Below are 18,012 nucleotides of genomic sequence, written 5' to 3'. Positions count from 1 at the left end.
TACACTATCCCTGACCTCCCCTCCCCCCACGTTTTCCTGCACTACCCATTTCACCTGCTTCTGCTCCTGCTATTCCGAACAATGTTTTCCCCACCCACCTGATTTTCCTACCAGTCTCTCCAGTCTGGTATTCCAGCCATGGGCCAGAGTATGCCCAAATGTGCACCAGACTGTAATGGGAGGCCAATAGGGCACAGTATAAATGGCAAATTACTTAGTTACATTAACATTTGTTAGACCTTATCCCAGATTAACTTCAGGTATGGCCTTGGGGACAGATAAGCCTGCACACACATTTGTGGTACAAGGCCATAGCTCCATTCGCAGCTGCCAGAAAAGAGATGGGACCTTGATGGGCAGCTGACAAAAAGATTCTGGTGAGCACTTAAAACAGCAGATAATAGAATAAAATCAGACATGTGTGCTTACCTCATGACGGCACGCAGCAGCACGGTGTAAGGGGGTGAGCCACACAGCATCCTTGGCATTAACATTCGCACCTATCAAAGAAAAGCAAGGTAACACATGGGATTAAAAAAATATTCCGAAACTCTTACTGCGCGCTCCTTCCAAGCAGCAGGTATATGGCAAACGCAACGCAGGGACTCTTCTCGCTTATCACCAAACTGTCAATTAATGCAAAGCAGATGTCCTACTGTAGGAACTTTGAGGCAAGTTTTGCAACATGGCAGTTTGTCTCGCAATATGCAATATTTTTGGGGGGGGGGTCATTTGTGGGAGCGGGGCTTGCAGGGGTGTCCCCCGCACATTTTAAAATAATAGCAGGGGTTGCGGGGGTGTCCCTCGCAGGGTCCATGGGTCGATAATCACTGCAGAAATATGGCAATATTTTTGTATCGCAATATTTTTACGGGGATATTAACACATGGAACCATTCATTCACACTTTGGGTATCTCCATCAGTGACACAGTAAAGACATTGCGTCTCCCTCTTTGCCTAATCATCCTGTGGTTTCCTCTTTTGAATAGCAGTACTCATCCTTTTCCAAACTGCACACTTTAGCTTTCAATAATCTATCGGCTTCCGGGGCAGTTAGAAAATCAATATCGTCACAGAATGTTCCTATCTTTTCTCCCTCTATTTCTTTTAGGAAATTTTAATCTTGCCACTATTTACTCTTCTATTCCTCTCTATGCTATTCTGTCTTCCCATGTATCTGGCTCTTCTGATATTTCCACCTCTTGAATTACTCTTCTGACCATTGTCTTTGCTCCTTTTTTCTTCTTGTTGCCTTATATTTCTTCCCACAAACCATCTATCTCCCTTTCTGCAATGTGATCTGAGACATTTTCAAACTCTGTATTTCTAGGCTTACCTCTTCCTTCTGTTTACACTTTCTCCTACCCATCTGCTGATACCGATTTTTACATCTGGTTTACAGGATACTCTCGATTCCCTTTATCCTGCCTCGCCTTTCTCTCCTGTATGTAAACCATCAACCTTTCACTCCACTCGTCGCATTCTGCATCGTGCAGAGCATTGGTGGAAAACTTCCTGTGATTCCATGCTATTTTTGGCTAAACAGTACTATAAAGGATGTTCTTGACTCTTTCCTCACATCCACAATGTCTAATTCTGAACAACATTCTTGCTGCTCCTGCTACTGATGGAGGTGAATCCTCTTCTCTTTTAGCCTCTGACTTGGCTTCTTATTCATCATCGAAGATTAACTTTTTCATTCTTTAATTTCTTCTTCCAAACTTCTTGTACCCCCTAATTGCGTTATGTCCAATTTCTCCCCTTTCAGATACCAACACCACCTCTATTCTTTCCAAAGCTCATTCTACTGCTGCTTCTTCCGAAACCTAACCGTCTCCTTAATTGGTTAAGTTGATCCTTCTCCTCTTCGTTATCTCACCACACTCTAACATCTCATTGCGCACTTCAATTTTTCCTCGTTTTTAAGCATGTATATATCCTTACTATCCTAAAAATTTCACCCAGACCCTGGCCTCCTTCAAACCATCACCCCATCTCTTTACTGCCTTTTCTTTCTAAACGCCTCAAGCTTATTATTAATTCCCAGTCTCTACTAACAAGAATTCTGCTCATCTCATTCAGCGTAAACAATGTTCCAAACAATCTTCGCTGCTTATCCTCCTTGATTTCTCAGTAGCCTCCAGTACGGTTGATCCCTACTGTTCTGTCCTCTCTTTCTCACCTTGGTTTTAAGGGTTAATTTCCATCTTGGTTTATTTCCCATCTCACTAACCACACTTATTCGGTCACCTGGAGTGGGAAATCTTTCCACCCTTTTATATGGTGTCCCCCAGGGTTCAGGGTTGGTTCATTGTCTGTTCTCACTTTACACAATGCCATAAGTTGCTACAACTTCCTCTCTTGGTTTTTCATATCACTTTCACGCAGATGATAATCTGATTCTTGAATCCTGTTTTACAAATTCTATTCATTCCACACTCATTAACCGTCTTGCTGTCCATTATTTGATGCACGACCCCTTTTTACATCTAAATCCGTCCAAGACTTGGGTCCTTTTCTTTCCTCCTACAATTGTCCCTCTGCCTCTACCTCCCAGTTATATTTAATGTCCTCCTTTTATACCAATCTCTTCCTCCGCCCGTAATCTGGCCATCATCTTTGATTCCTCACTTTCATTCTCCATTCAATTTATTCTGATCCACTCTTGTCGTTTTCATCTCTAACATTTTCAGGACCAGCTCATTTCTTTCCAATCACCCTACTAAACGTTTGGTGTCTTCCCTGATATTCCCTCGCTTTTTCTATTGTTCTAGTCTCCCTCTTGCTCTTCCAGCTTATCTATCTTCACTCTACCTATTATTTTTCTACCCATCTTTTCTTTGGCCTTTCTTTTCGGGACTCCATTATTCCTACTTACGATCACTTTGCTGACTGTCATTCAAATTTCATTTACTTTGACATTTTCTCTGTCTGGTGTTAAATGCTTTTATGGCATGGCCCCTCCCTAACTCTCTTCTCTTGTGTCTTTCTACTCTGAACCTAGTTCCCTTGGGTCACAGTCACAATTTCTCCTAATTGACCCCCCCCCCCCGTCCTCCATATGCCAAATTCCCTTTTTGTTTCTTTAGCCTGGTGGCACCTAAACAATGGAACACACTTCATCTATTCCTTAATTGTCTTCTTTTTACCGATTTCGCTTGCGTCTCAAAGGTAATCTGTTATCTGCTTAACTTTAATGTACTGACCTATCCTTTCTATGGTGCCATTGTTATTTTGTAACGTGCTTTTTGGTGCATATTGCTATAAAAATCAAAACACATATTAAGACATGGGCTAAACAAGGGTCAGAATTACACCTCTGGGCAGGCATATATCAAGACCAGCAAGCCTCTTTAGTCAACAGTCCTCACCTGATAATATCAAGAGCTCAATGATGAAGACATCGCCCAAATAAGCAGCAGCATGAAGCGGAGTGCGCCGGTCTTGGTCCTGACAGAGGGAGGAGATATAGAGACATAGAAGAGACATACATTTGAAAGTGCCAACCAACTTTTAATGAGAAAGGGAAAAAGGCAAAAAATATCTTAATGAGAATGGAGATGAGACAATTACAACTACTCAAGCACACAGGTTCAACCAAACATGTCAGCGGTGCATGAAAGACAAAAGTCATAGCGTGTCAAAATGCATGGAAATATTCCATGTGTACATTTAACTGGCAGATTTTAAAACTGAATTTAGGAAGCAGTGTGAGACATGTTGTGAAATCCTGTATACCAATTCTATATGCCCACTTTTTGAATCATCAATAGCAGGAGAAATGTTCTAGTATGTACTAATTGTACCACAGAATTTGGAGTGTCACATTTTAAACATGGTACTCTATGGTCACCAATAAACAATGGCAATCATTTACTTTGTGTAGACTAGTCACGCAACCAACTGCATAAAATCAAGAGAGTTCTCACAATTTTAACACCTTCTATGCGCTGCTGCATCTTACACACTAACAGTCTGAAATTTAACTTGCTGCTAAAATAATTCTCTACTCTCACAGAACATGGAAGGAGAAACTACAACATTTGAGATGAAAAATCAGATTACCTCTAGAAACTAAAGTTTAATGTTGTTGATTTACAGATTACATCCAGCTGCATCCATCTTTACCTATATATTCCGTTGTAGGCCAACTGAGTAGCAAGTTGATGGATGGCATGTATTATTTTCTGCTAAACAGCACTGTTTGCACTGTGAATAAGTAGGCTCACAGGACCAGGATATCCGCTAAAACAAGCAATCTTTTGCTAATCTTGAATTGCATTAGTTCAAACAGGCATGTTGCTAGTCCATGACTGAATTATCAAACTGATACACTTACCAAAACATTGATGTTCTCTTTCTGATTCAGTAACAATTGCACTTCTTCTACATCTCGGTTAAATATCGCTTGGACCAGGGGAGGCTGCCGAGAGACAATTAAGGAAGAGGTAAAGGATCTAACAATTCTTCCGGAATATATCTACATTGATACACACTAGGAAAATGCTAACATGGAGCTTCAATTAAGGGGAAGCTCAAAACACTATCCTATGGATGGAAAAACAAATCTTGCATTTGTACCAACACAAAACAAACTTTCTCAGTAACCCCAAACTTAACAAGCAGCCTCTTGTGCATATGCTCAGCTGGGCTACATCCTTGCATTTCACTAGAGGAATCCAAAATCCAAGTTTAGATATCTCTAATTGGACTAACTGAAAATATGCTGAGCTTGCACAAAGCATTACATTTCTTAGTCCCATTAACTTATCCGATGGTGGCCACAGATCGAACAAAAACAAAAGCAAAAAAACTAAAACAAAAAATACACCTGACTTTTCTTTCTCATAGAAAGATCCTTTTTACCTCAACATGTGTTGAGCAAAACATGAGTATGCATGGAATGCAGGCCTGGAACGGCCACCTTTTCTACAGAGGCATACATCTGAAAAGAAATTGTACATTGATACAGATTCATAATTCTAGTAGTGCTGAGGCACATAATATTCTTAAAAAAAAAATGTTGCACACAAAATATGTTCACAAGCATAGGCACAAGCAACACAAGGAGGGGCCCAGGAAACGCGAAAAAATAAACATGTTACACTATAAACACATTAAAATTAAGTATAAAATAATCTTAATTTATTTAGAGCAGGTGCTCCTCCACATGGAGTCCTAAGATGCTAACAAGTGTGCTTACAATTCGAATGCTGCAACCAACCTTCAATTCAAGTAACGTGTCTGCATTTCCACGGAAGTCCCAAGCATATAAAAATTGCAGGGACTTCAATGTCTACTCAAACGTAAGGATGGCAGTAGTCAAAATTAAACAAAGAGGTCACAATTTGTATTTAGAAAGCCACACAACGAAAAAAACTTACTATGAAAGATTGTTTCCAGAGGATGCAAATGTATTTATCACCCATCTAAAAGTGTATAGCATGCCCTCAACCACTAAGTTGCAATTAAAGTATATTATTTAGTGGAGCCTAAGCCGGCCAGCAAAAAATCCTACAAAATCCTGCCCTCTCACTTCAGGGCCCCTGGGAGTTTCAGCAAAAGTGAACACGCACGCACCAAGGGGAATTCGGGGCGCTTGCCAACTTCTAATCGGTGGCATAGGGCTGGAAAACTCACAGACGAGCAGCCAGAGGCGGCATGTTAGAAGATGGCATGGTGTGTCCATCGGCCCGCTATAACCAACCCTGATCTCCGTAGGCAAAGGAGAACAGGTATGGAGTGCGACCACGGCCAGCGCCCGCTGCGCTGCTCCAGCAATCACACTGCCGCGGAGTTGGAAGCCACCGCGTGGAGCACCCTTTGGCCTGCTGCCGATCCTCCTCGAGCCTCATACAGAAAAGGCAACGGAAGACGAGAGGTGAGGCGGATTAAAAGGGTACCCCAACCCACCGTGTTGCTGCCATGGTGAAGGGCCAACAGCAACAGAAGCTAGAGCAATGCATGGGTGGGAAAGATGGACGTCCCAAGCGAGGCCCGCCACAGATGAATGATCCCGGGGGAGCATCAGGGCCAGACGGCGTTATCACGATGGAGAAATTAATGGAGTCTATTCAAGATTTGCGAGCCTCTTTAGAAACTAAGGTGCAAACGTTTGAGGTTGGTGCCCCGGTCCATGCGGACCTTAAGAAAGTCAGCGAGCGAGTGACTGAGGTCGAAAAGCACTTGAGCGAGACGGAAGACGAGGTTGCGGTACTGCGTGCCAGAATCAATGCCCTCACATCGACTACAAGGTACTTGGAAGGAAGAGCAGTGGATGCAGATGGCCGCTCCCGCAGGAACAACATCCGAATTCTCGAGTGGAAGGAGATGCAAGTCCAAGCATGGAACTGTTTCGGGAGGCGCTCTTTCTGAACATCCTGAAAATACGGGGCCTATAAATAAATATGGTTTTTAGTTGAAAGGGCCCATAGGGAGCCTTGCAAGAAACCACCGGTAGGTACACTAGCGAGTGGCCAAACTCTTTAACATTCGTAACAGAAAAGCTTTCCTACAAGATGACAGGAGAAATTCTACATACCAAGTGGGCAATGCCGAAATTATGATCTTCCCTTACTTTAATCAAGAAGGTACCGAAGCAGCACAGAACTTTGATGCCGTACGAAGGAAACTAAAGAGGAGGGTTACAAATACATGTTCTACTCTGCTAAACTCAAGGAGCTGGCTGATGGACAATTTTCTTTTTTTATACAGTACGCATGTAGCTTGGGACTGATTTGAAGTGGCACACCTGAAAAGGCCTGAGTGCTGAGGGAATGGGACATATACAGCAAAGTGGGTAAGGTCGTTATGATGCGACACTGCCTATCCCAACCCCCGGCAGCCCTGGTGGGGCCAGACGCTGCCTTGCGGGCGGTCTCCCGTGATTTGCTAGAGGAAATGGTCTGTCCTCTTTACCCCAAGTGGTGGCCAGTTACGCAGCAGTGTGGATGCAGTGGTGGTCCAGAGGGTCACACTAATATAGGGGGCTGCAACAGAGAGCATGGAGGGGTAGAGAAAATGGAGGTTCGGACCAGTGAGGTGCACCTACTCATGTAATGAGTCCTCCGCGCCATGAGTTGGAGTTGTGGGGGTTGGCGTAGGGGGAACAGTATGGTTCCTTATATGGGCGGGCAGTGGAGATGCTCCAGGGAACTCTATGGGGGTTCGTCTCACTCCCGCCATACAGTTATCACTAGTTCACAGTTGATGTTGGGCGACGGATACACCATGTTCACAGGTTGTATGGGGTGATGGGCTAAGGTTAGGGAGGTTATCGTAGTTCACTATGTTTTTCACAGCACGGACGTATACTGGTCAAGGATTGGGCTCTACATTGGACCGAACCTGCAATTGCTATGCATATTTGAAGGTTTTAATGCTCTCCTAAATTGGTGGAATGTAGGACGCCCAGGTTCAGAAGGTACATTGTATGTTGTGGAATGTTAACAGCCTTTGTGATAAAATCAAGAGGGGGGCAACGTTCCACATGTTGAACACGTATAAGCCCACCGTTGTATTCCTTCAAGAAACAACTCCTGGGTATGGAATATGGGTCCTTTAAACGCTTCAACTACCCAATTTAGGCATACGCAACATTCACAAGGGGCTCTAGAGGGTTATGGTGCTCATCTGGAAACACATTCCTTTAATGATCTAGATGGTGGTCCGACACACTGGGGGGGTGGAAGGGTACATCTTGATAACCAGGACACTCTGGGAGACAACCCTGGGATTCTTAGTGTGTATGCTTCACCGGCACTGAAGATTGAGATCATACATGAGCTACAGGGACTATCCGTGAAACATCAGATCATTGGCTTGTGGGCGACGACTTTAAGAAAGCAACCGATTATGACTGGGACAGGTTCCTGAAAACCAGGGTGGTGTCCGCAGGCGCTTGAAGCACCACGACTTTGCGTTTGCATTGTGCCTGGTAGATGTGTGGCGCATCCGCAGAAACAAGGTGCATCTGGTTAGTGACACTGAGCTGCTGCCCAGAGGCATCAGAGACCACTCCCTGGTGTTGGGGACTATGGGTTCGGAGGGTAAACCTTGCCGTCCCTCATGGAGACTGAATGCATATTTCCTGGGCTTTCCCAGGGTGGTTGGTAGGCACATGAAAAAAACATTGGCGCTTTTTGACCGAAAAGCAGCCTTGATGAGTCCTGGGACGCTACGACAGGGCAACAAGGCAGTTATTCGAGGGGAAGTAATCTCTGTGTTCGCCGCTAGGGGAAAAGAGGATGGCTAGGGTGTCGGAGGTGGAGTTACCAATATTACAATTAGAACAATTCCTGGTGGACTGGTCCAAGACCAAGTAGCGAAAGCTGCTTCAGGCCAGAGAATTCTACTGCACCCTTGCAACAGATACTGCCAGACAGGCCTATTTGGCTTCCCGAACCAGTGTGTATGAGACTGGAGTGGGTGGAGCGGCCCAATGCGCCAATTAGGCATGTATGCAAGATAACAAAGTCAGATGGTGATGTGGCCAGGAGGTCTGAGGATGTGTGTGAGGCATTCGCTATACGTGTTTATACACGATCCCCGAGACACAGAGTGCCTCAGCATATTCGGAAATGTTCGAGGACATTACTCTCCCCACATCACAGATGTGCAGAAGGCGGCACTGGAGGCTGAGGTCTCACAGCTGGAAGTGGTGGTCGCAATATCATCGCTTCAGTCGTGTAAAACACCAGGACCCAATGGTATCCCGACAGAGCTGTGGAAAAGGCTGTGCGACAACATTTTGGGGCCGATGCCATCTATGTTTCAGAATACTGGCCCCGACCTAAGGCAAGCAACAGTCAGTGATACCAAAGAAAGACAAGCCGCCAGATAAATGCTCTTCTTATCGGCCCATCTCGCTCCTCAATATGGAGAGTAAAGTACTGCCAAGAATCCTGGCTAAAAGGCCAAATACGGTCTTACCGGTGCTGATTCATCACAACTAGAACGGTTTGTTCTAGAAGTGGACATAGCAGCCTGAATGAATAACCGCAGGCTTCAAGTGGCTCGCGAGATGGCTGAACATATCCCGGAACCGTTGGCAAATTGTTTGACTCAGTGTAATTTATTTGTGCCTTGCTAGCGAGCATGGGTTTTGGGCCAGCCTTTTACAGTGGCAGCCCACTGGAAAATGTGGGCACAGTGGCCTTGAGATCAACTGGGATAAGCCTATCCTCTTCCAAGTACAAGGGGGCACCAAATCTATCCGGGACAGCTGTGATAAAAAGGTTGCGGTCATACATAGTTGCCAAGACCGATGCATCTTTCTCACACATAATTTGACACCCATAGCTGACAGATTTATTGCAGACACCAAATTCTGGTCAGTTCTCCTCCGGTCACTACTGCTTGCGGTCGTGAACAAATGGCTGCAAGGGGACTCATTCCGCCCAGACATCCAATCGGCGCAGGCCGGCATAGTACTAATGGAAACCTCTGCAGACACTTCATGGGGAGGAGTGGAGAGATGTGGCAAAGGAGCCAGTCTGCCCTTAATTTCGCAGCAGGTGGTTCGAGATGGGGAAAGAACAATTAGAGAAATAGACAGGCCTGGAGTAGTGACTATGCAAGCCCTGATACTGTAATATAGATCTGCCGGAACTGGGTAAACTGGGTTTTGCACCCCTTTGGTTTGGTAAAAATATACAGGTGCTGGGAAATGTGCTTTTAGATGGGCACCTACGGTCCTTTACGGAGATGCAAAAAGTTACAGAGTTGATGAAACCAGACGCTTATCGATATACCCAACTCAGACATGCTATGTGGTCACAGTTCCACAGGAAGTATGATTGCCCTGAGAAGTCCCCAGTGGAAGCCAGATTATATAACCACCTGTTGGGCAAGCATGCTGTCTCCACCTTATAGCGTTGCTGTAGTTTCACTGCGCACCCCTTGACTAAACTCGTGGAAAAATGTGAGGGCTATAAAAGGTTTGAAAAACAAGGGTCACCACAAATTTTTGTTATAGGGGCGCTGATACTCAAGTGGGGTATTGAACAAAACAAGCAGAGAATAGAGTATACAGCAACCCCTCCCTCTTGTGTGCAGGCCTTGTGGTGCCGCTCAAAAAAATGCAGATTTTTGAATAAATACTGCACTATGCAACGCTCACCCTTCTGGGTTAAAAAAAACGTAAGATTTATTAAACAATTTCTCATAGGTGTAATTTGAAAAAACAAATACAAAATACATTGATACATAGGAACACTTAGAACTCTTTCTAGGCCCTGTACTTCCAACCCCTTGCCCCAATCCACTGGAATTCTCTCCCTCTCCCCATCCGCTCCATCACCTCTTACTCTTCTTTCCACACCTCCTTAAAATCCCACCTACTTCAATCTCCCTTCTGACTGTTCTCTACCAGTTCCCTCAACTGTTTACTCCCACTCATGTTTTTTTATTCTATGACCGTGGCAAATTGTTCTAATTACTGTTCTTGATTACTTGACTCATGACTTGTACTTTTTGCTTCTTATGTATTCCTGTTTAATGGAAAGTGCTTTGGCTTAAAGCGCTATACAAAATTTAATAAATACAAACAGTGTGGCGTTAGTAGGGGTGTGTTCTTACCTGGAGAACATGTTTAGGTCAGTTATATAATAGTAGGTCTGCGTTCGTATGGTGATGTTCAAGATTGATACTATTGTGTACCAGTTTAATTGGGAGGGGTAGTTCTATACTCTATTCGCTCCTTATATTGGGCTGTAAAAGGTGCCATTGTGTCAGAGGACTGGCAAGAGGCCACATTGGCACCCAGGGAGACGGTGATCCCATCCCTTTTAAGACTCATCCAGGTGAAATTGTATATAGAATATACTACACCAGTGAAATGTTTCGGTGGAACCGTGCCACATTTGTATGTGAACATTTTAACAGACCATATGAGAGTGTTTGAAGATTCAGAGGTTCTGGAGCAGGGTTACAAAATAAATCTCTATGATGGTGTCCGAACCAGTACCAGCGTTGTTGCTGGGTATTCTAACGAATTGTGGAATCATGTCACGTCTCCCAATGGGGAGCTCTTCCCAGGAAGACTATGGAGGTGAGGCCACTACCCGATAAATCCCCCTAGGGTGGTAAAAAGCAAGAGGACCTCACAGGGAGTGGCTTCCCTCATAGGGATGGTGATTCCCGTTTCATGGTGGAACTCCCTAACCCTCTTTACCTTTGAGTCACCAAAATCCCTAAGACCTATAATAAAAACCTGTGGCAGTACCACTCTGTTATTGTCACACTCCTCCTTTTCTTCCTATAAAACCTAATTCAGTGTCTTATGGAAAAACTGTGACGAAGATTACAGAGTTAGACACTTCATGCAACTTCCAAAGTACTGAGAAGGTGGCCCCGAGGAGGCCTGAAGAGTGCATTATCACTACTGACAGGGGACTGCACTGGGGAGGACCCAGCTACCGACCATAAACACAGACAAAGGATTGCCTGAAAGGGAACCAGGGAAACCAGAGAGAAGCCAGCATGAAGACACACCTGCCCATGAAGTTCAAACCCACCAACTAAAGACACAAGATGGAGAAACCAGTCCTCAGTCGAGAGGATGTGACTGGAAGCTAGAAAGAGGCACGCCCAATGCCAAAGTGCTAATCCGATGAACGGTGGTGTGACCTCAGCGAGGTGGCCCGGCAGGTCCCTTAATGCTGAAACGGCTGAACTGGAGGCTCTTCAGAACTGAAGCGGGGTAGGGAGAAGCAAGAAAAGAGCAGAGACAAGCACATAAGAGCAGCCCCAACTTCCCAGGAAAAACAGGAGACGTGGGCCAGGAAGAAAAAGGTAATAGGAACCATGATAGACGCGGTAGGGGCTTGGGGGAGCATAACAAAAACTAGGAGTAGCGGCAGAGTAGCAGTCTTAGGCAAGGGACTGCAAGTTACTCTCGGATTCCTGTTCCAGACACAGTCTGGTCTCTGGCAAAAAACACTGAAGACAATCAAAACTGCCATTCAACCGCAGAGCGGCCGCTGTGTAGCGGCAGAGTAACAGTCTTAGGCAGTGTATGGCAGCCATGGACGCCGAGGACGCTGCTCTGCTCAGCCCAGCGGGCCAAGACGAAGGCCCTCATCAGAGGAGCTTGCGTTCACGTACACGAGCGGATGTCAATAAGAAACAGTCCCCGGCATCCAAAAGGTGGACTCCTTTCACTTAATGACGGTCGATTCTACCAGCAGAGAACTTATGGGTCCAGGGAAGCCGCCGGTCTAAGACCACGCAACAGCAGCTCCCGCGAACTGTGGGGGTGCCTGTCCGAAGATCAGCAAGACCCAGGGACTGACTTTCGTTAAGGCTCGTTATGACCCTACAGCAGCTCTGGGAACCCCGTATACGCCACCCAGCCTTGACTCAGAGGACGAGCGGTTCAAAGACAGATCCTCTAAACCGTCCGCCCGCCCAAACATGGTCGTGATGAACCTCGACTCTCCTGTGGCAGGACGAGATAGTCCTGCATCGCCTCACGTGTTCTGCAGCGGTTCCCCGGCGCCTCCCCGCCAGCCGCGGTCTCCTCACCACCCGTCGGGGGGCGGACGGCGTCGATTCAAGGATATGACACCAACTACGAACATCGATCCAGACCCAAGTAAGGACGAGGCGAATGTGGATGACCTGCGACACCTTCCAGATTCCTCCCCAATAAGAGTGCCCACTGCAAATATAGAGGAAGGGCCATGCCCTAAAAAATCAAAAATAACCTTAAAAAATAAAAAAACGTGCCCAGCTCAGTCTGGCAGACAATTCGCCCACCCTAGCAGGATGATAAGAAACAAAGGCGACGATCCCAACATTGCAAAAAAACAGCAAGACAAACGCACAATAAGGCGAATTTTGAAACCTACAGAAAACAAAAAACGAACAGAAAACAACATTTCCTCATCACAAACCTTGAGATCTCTCTTTGGGAAGCGTTGCAAAAGGAAATAGAAAACATCTGTGAAATAAGTGACAGTGAGATGTTGAAAGTAGTATTCCGTTCTGAGGTTCCCTTGGTGGGAAAAAACAATGAAACAATGGGAAGTACCTTCCCCACCTCGGAGGGCCAAAAAGCCCTACTACAAAAGGACTCTGTTAGTCCATCTGAAGTGACGGATGGATTACAACTAACTCCAAGGAATACAGAAACAAATTTCAGGCGCAACCCTGATAACACCATTAGTCGACTCGAACAGGTCTTCCAGTCTGGAAATTCCACATCCTGTTATGGATAAAAAGCAAAAGGAGCAACATGTGGAAGATGAAATCACCAAGGAACCTAAAGAAAAGGAAAAAGCTGCTGCCTTGGCCATTACCCCAGCTTGTCTAAGACCAGCAAAAAAAGATATACGTATACCAACGGCATCTACTCCACTTAAGGATAGAAGACAAAGTGACCTCTCTGAATCTACCACTGTAGAATCAACCCAAAAAAAAACTTGACATTCTGACAGTTATGTCAGCAGTTACTGTTGCCTTGGCGCCCTTTACAAAATTGTATGAGGCCATAAACGACACATTAAAAGACCACAGTACTATATTGGCAATGATGCACTCCAAGTTGCTTTACTTGGAGGGCTACATTGGAGCTGTAGAAAAAGAAAAATCAAGAGATCACCGCAGTTTACATCGGTCGACGTTCACAGACGAACCATCATCTGTACTTCCAACCGCCACTAACGAGGTGGGGTGTCAAACTCTGAGCATGGAGTCTAAACTTAACCAACCAGCCTCTAGACCAACTGTTGGACCAGAAAAGCCTACAAACAAGCCAGGCTCTGCCTCACAACCTGTTGTCAAAATGTCTAAGACCATCAGCATACCCTCGAGTAACACAGAAGTGAAGGGCAGCGGCCGCACTCTGCATGGGGGATGGGGGAGAACCTCAATAACTGTGTATGTGAAAATAACGACTCAGTACTCCTGATTGACCCTGAGAACATCCTGGGAAGGGCAAGGAGCCAGTGACAAACAGACTTTCCTATCTTTATAGACCGCAGATCAATCAACACGCTCACACCCAGTATCAAGAAACAACTGGTCCTCTGTTTACCAGTCCCGGAAAATAGAGTGGCTACCAAAGTTGGCAGGAAGATGGATCGAAATGGGGGACCAACGGTAGCCACAAACTCAAGCAGCTCAACCCCCAATCTTATAGAGAAAGGCTCGACACCCATCTACATTGATTTAATGGAGACATCTAGTTCTTCAAATACTTCTAAATCCACCGAAGACCTCCTGATGGAGGAAGCCCTAGAAAACCGGAGCCAACAATGTGAGGAAACTCCTCCGGCTACCACTGACGAGATATCGCCTAAAGTGAAGCAGGACGAGCAAAAGCTTGAACCCAAACCAGATGCAGACGCAACTGATATAGGAGACGAACCCCTCTTCTTGTCACTGGAGGATCGTTGCAAGAAGATAGCCCGAATCGCTAAATGGGGTACAGATCAGTTGCTCCTGAAGGAAAATAACAAACCCAGTGAAGGCTCGCAAATGCATTACCAATCCAAAGCAACAAAATCCCTTAATTGTAGCTCACGGAGGAAACCAAATAACATTAAAGAGAAACTGGAGCAGGCTCGTGAACGGCAGAAAAAAGTCTCTTGTAAAGAAGATGGTAGAGAGAACAAAGGATCGACTAGGTTTGAAAAGGGAACAAGAGGAAGTAGCGTCTCATCTAAATCCAGATCCCACTTAAAGAGAGGAAACCCTGCATTCAAACTGGAACAAATATACAACAGCCAAGAATAGGTTATCCTTAACAGAAGAACTGTGATGGAATTGCTACATAGAATTCCCGAACTTAGATCTGTAGAATCTAGCGACCTGCAAATAGTAGAGCCAATTCACGAAGGACGTCTGGCTACCACTTCCCTATACATCACCTCCCGGTCTGTTTGAACCATCTGTTAAAATTAGGATACCATTTAAGAGAACTTGATAACGACAGATACGAACAGTATGAGGAACCTCTGAAGACAAGTTCAGGGAAAACTAAAGAAAATACCAAGCCTACCAGATCTCCACAGGACGATACTCGGAACAATTTTTCTGAGCAGCGTCACAATGCAAAACCTATAGCACCACTGACGGAGACCGCAGGTTCCCCATATATGGCGAGAAGTTACTCAGCTCCAACAAGAAAATCAGAAAGATTACCCTCCACCTCGGAAAAACAAAGAACGATAAGAGGAGGTGGATAAGAAAAACGAAATAACTCCTTGTGGCCCTTTAACATCTACTAAAAGAACTTGCACGCAGAACGTCACAAAAGACCAAAAACAAAACATGGACAAGGAAAAACTCAATCCCTTACAAAACCTTTGGGCTTGGCTTCCGAAAACCTTGGCTCTTAAAAAAAAAAAATAGCAATCCAAGCCCGTCCAGAAACCCGCAGAAGAAACTGCAGGTTCCCCAACTAATTTTGCTATTAAGCTGGGCTCTTGGAAAACACAAGGGTTTGTACATCTTACAGTGCCGGGAGACGTAAACCTTGCGTCCTTTGACAACTTGTGTCTTCAGGAAACATGGGTGGCAACCAAGCCTGTCCTGGACGGGTTCAAAATAGCTTTTGCCCCGCCAAAAAAGGGCCAAAAGGGAGACAATCTTCAGGTCTGCTAGCTGCGATCAGAATTGGGAAGGGGATGAAACTGATCAAAATCCTGACAGTGTCTCTCTTTATGTTAACAAATCCAAGTGAAATAGAATTACTGTAACGAAATTTTGAATCAAATCGTGTCTATATCAGCGATAATTATAAATGTCCATTGGAATCCAGATGCCATTTCAACTCAAGACTTCCTGGACATGATGGAAAAAGAAAATCGACAATGCCTACATCGATCACTCGGAACCTCACCTGTATGTCTGTGGAGACCTGAACGCAGTCTGCACAAAGAAATCTGCAGAGCCTTCTGGAACGGAGGCTGAAAGGCTTGGCAAAAAACGGACTTTGCTGACGAACTCCAAAGATCTTGTCAACCTGGATACTACATTCGCCAATACAAAACTCATCCCAACATGGGAAGGACGCACCACGTCGGCCACTATAGATTATATCTATGTTTCATCTGCCCTGCTGTCGATCATTGCGTCCTTCTACATTGTTAAAACCAAGGCAAGTGACTACAACTTACTATGCATTACATGGCCAGCCACTTCATCTGAAAAAACAACGTTCACTTCAAAGGTGGAAGATAACTCGAAAGGTAACCCGTTATCATTGAGCCTAAATAACATCATCTCTTTGACAAATAAATCCGCCCAGCTAGGGTCACTGGAAGATGCCCACATCCTACCTGACTATGGCGCACTGCTCAACATCTTTAAAAAACCAAGATTGAAAGGTGTAACACATAACAAACCAGTTCACAATTATGATCAAACTTTGGTTACCAGAAGACGCCTACTCAGAAAAGTAAAGAGAACATTTGTGAGAGACAGTTCTGCTGTAAACAAACGAGCACTGATCCTCGAGACGAGGAATTAAAGTCGTGGCTAAAACAACACCGCCACTCCCTGTAACAAAGAGACTCGGAGGAAATGTTGAGACTTGTGTGTGGTAAAAACCCCCGCGAATTTTGGGCCCTGATCAACTCGACTGAACAAACCACTACCGACTCTCTAATGGCATTGGTGAAGACACCTGGATCTCGCACTTCAAAAACCTCTTCCACGATTCCTCTGCATTGCCCACCACTATACAGGACCTAAGTATATCGCCCTGGGTTGAGCTCCACGATTATGAAGACATTGTAGAAATCTTGAAAAAACTGAAAAACTGAAGGGCTCCTGGCCCGGACGGCCTGACAAACATACACCTGAAAGAGCATCCTGAGGCTTGTGCAAGGTTCATTAGCGAAGTGTTCCAAAGAGTAACGACAGCAAAGGTATTACCTGATTCCTGGACCAACGCAGTAGTGGTGCCTATCTACAGGAGAGGAAAGAGACGACCCAAAAAACTTTCGGCCCATTGCGCTCTTAAATGTGATTGCCAAAGTTTATGGATCATTGCTCCTTTGCCACTTTAAAAGGTGGGCAAGTGGGGCTTCCTGTAATGACCCGTTTCAATCCAGCTTTAAAAAGAACGTGGGGACAACCATCAACATCTTAACACTGAGTATCTTAAAAAGTAAGCCCCTAGCGGGGGGACCTCAAACCTACATGACTTTCATCGACCTAAGGCAAGCGTTTGACCATGTTGACAGAACAAGACTATGGGTGAAGCTAAGTTCTTGGAACTGTCCAGCGGCGATATTACAGCCTTTCATAGCACTCCATACGGATACTAGAATCCAAGTGGGGCTTGACCACCAAGAGTCCTCATCTGAAGAGATTACGACAAACCGGGGGGTCATGCAAGGCTGCCCACTGGCTCCTGCGCTTTTCCTGAGCTTCATAGGCGACTACAAGGAAACAGAGCCTTCCCGCCTCAACTTGGAAATACAAAAATCTCGAGAATTCTGTATGCGGACAATATCCTTGTCGACCAAACAGCTATAGGGCTACAGAGACAGCTTACCAACTTTGCCGAATACATTTCAGAAAACTGCCTCAAAATAAACGAGCCAAAAACCAAAATTCTATTCTTTGGACAGGGGAGAGAAAAAAGCGATACTTTTGCATGGTTCATGGAGGGAGAACGCATTGAGAAGGTCGCCAAATTCAATTACTTAGGCATTATGGTTGACAACTCGCAACATGAAAATGCAATGCAAAAACATCTGCTGGCGAAAACAAAGAGCCTAACCTCTCAGGAAAAAGCGATAGATAGGAAATTGTCACTTTTCTCTGACACCCATCGTTGATTATTACAAAGCTAAGGTTGTTCCCACACTTGTCTATGGTGCTGAAGCTATGCCAGGGCTACCTAAAAAAACCTGGCTTAAACTGGAAAGCTACTACTGGAGGGAAGTTCTGAACTTATCCAGCTCCAGGCCGATGGTCTTAAGACGAGAACTGAGCCAGCTCACACTTCTATCGATAGTGGAAAGAAACACCATGATGCTATTTAGGAAGCTACT

At 45.1% G+C, this 18,012-nt stretch overlaps 1 protein-coding gene across 3 annotated transcripts in view; it reads right to left on the bottom strand.

The window, feature by feature from the left end:
* ANKRD52 (ankyrin repeat domain 52) overlaps positions 1–18,012 on the bottom strand; it is a 1,656,133-nt gene that overhangs the window by 1,501,698 nt on the left and 136,423 nt on the right. For all 3 annotated transcript variants that reach the window (XM_069653745.1, XM_069653746.1, XM_069653747.1), the window contains exons 2-4: positions 4,341–4,424; positions 3,373–3,451; positions 430–500 (exon numbers count right to left, since the gene is read on the bottom strand). In XM_069653745.1, coding sequence (XP_069509846.1) covers positions 430–500; positions 3,373–3,451; positions 4,341–4,424 — 234 coding nt within the window. The remainder of the gene's footprint in view (positions 1–429; positions 501–3,372; positions 3,452–4,340; positions 4,425–18,012) is intronic.

Source organism: Ambystoma mexicanum, chromosome 3q, assembly GCF_040938575.1.
Source record: "Ambystoma mexicanum isolate Mex_15411 chromosome 3q, UKY_AmexF1_1, whole genome shotgun sequence".
NCBI lineage: Eukaryota > Metazoa > Chordata > Amphibia > Caudata > Ambystomatidae > Ambystoma > Ambystoma mexicanum.
Note: the sequence above shows the minus strand (reverse complement) of the source record. Positions and strands in the feature narration are given on the sequence as shown.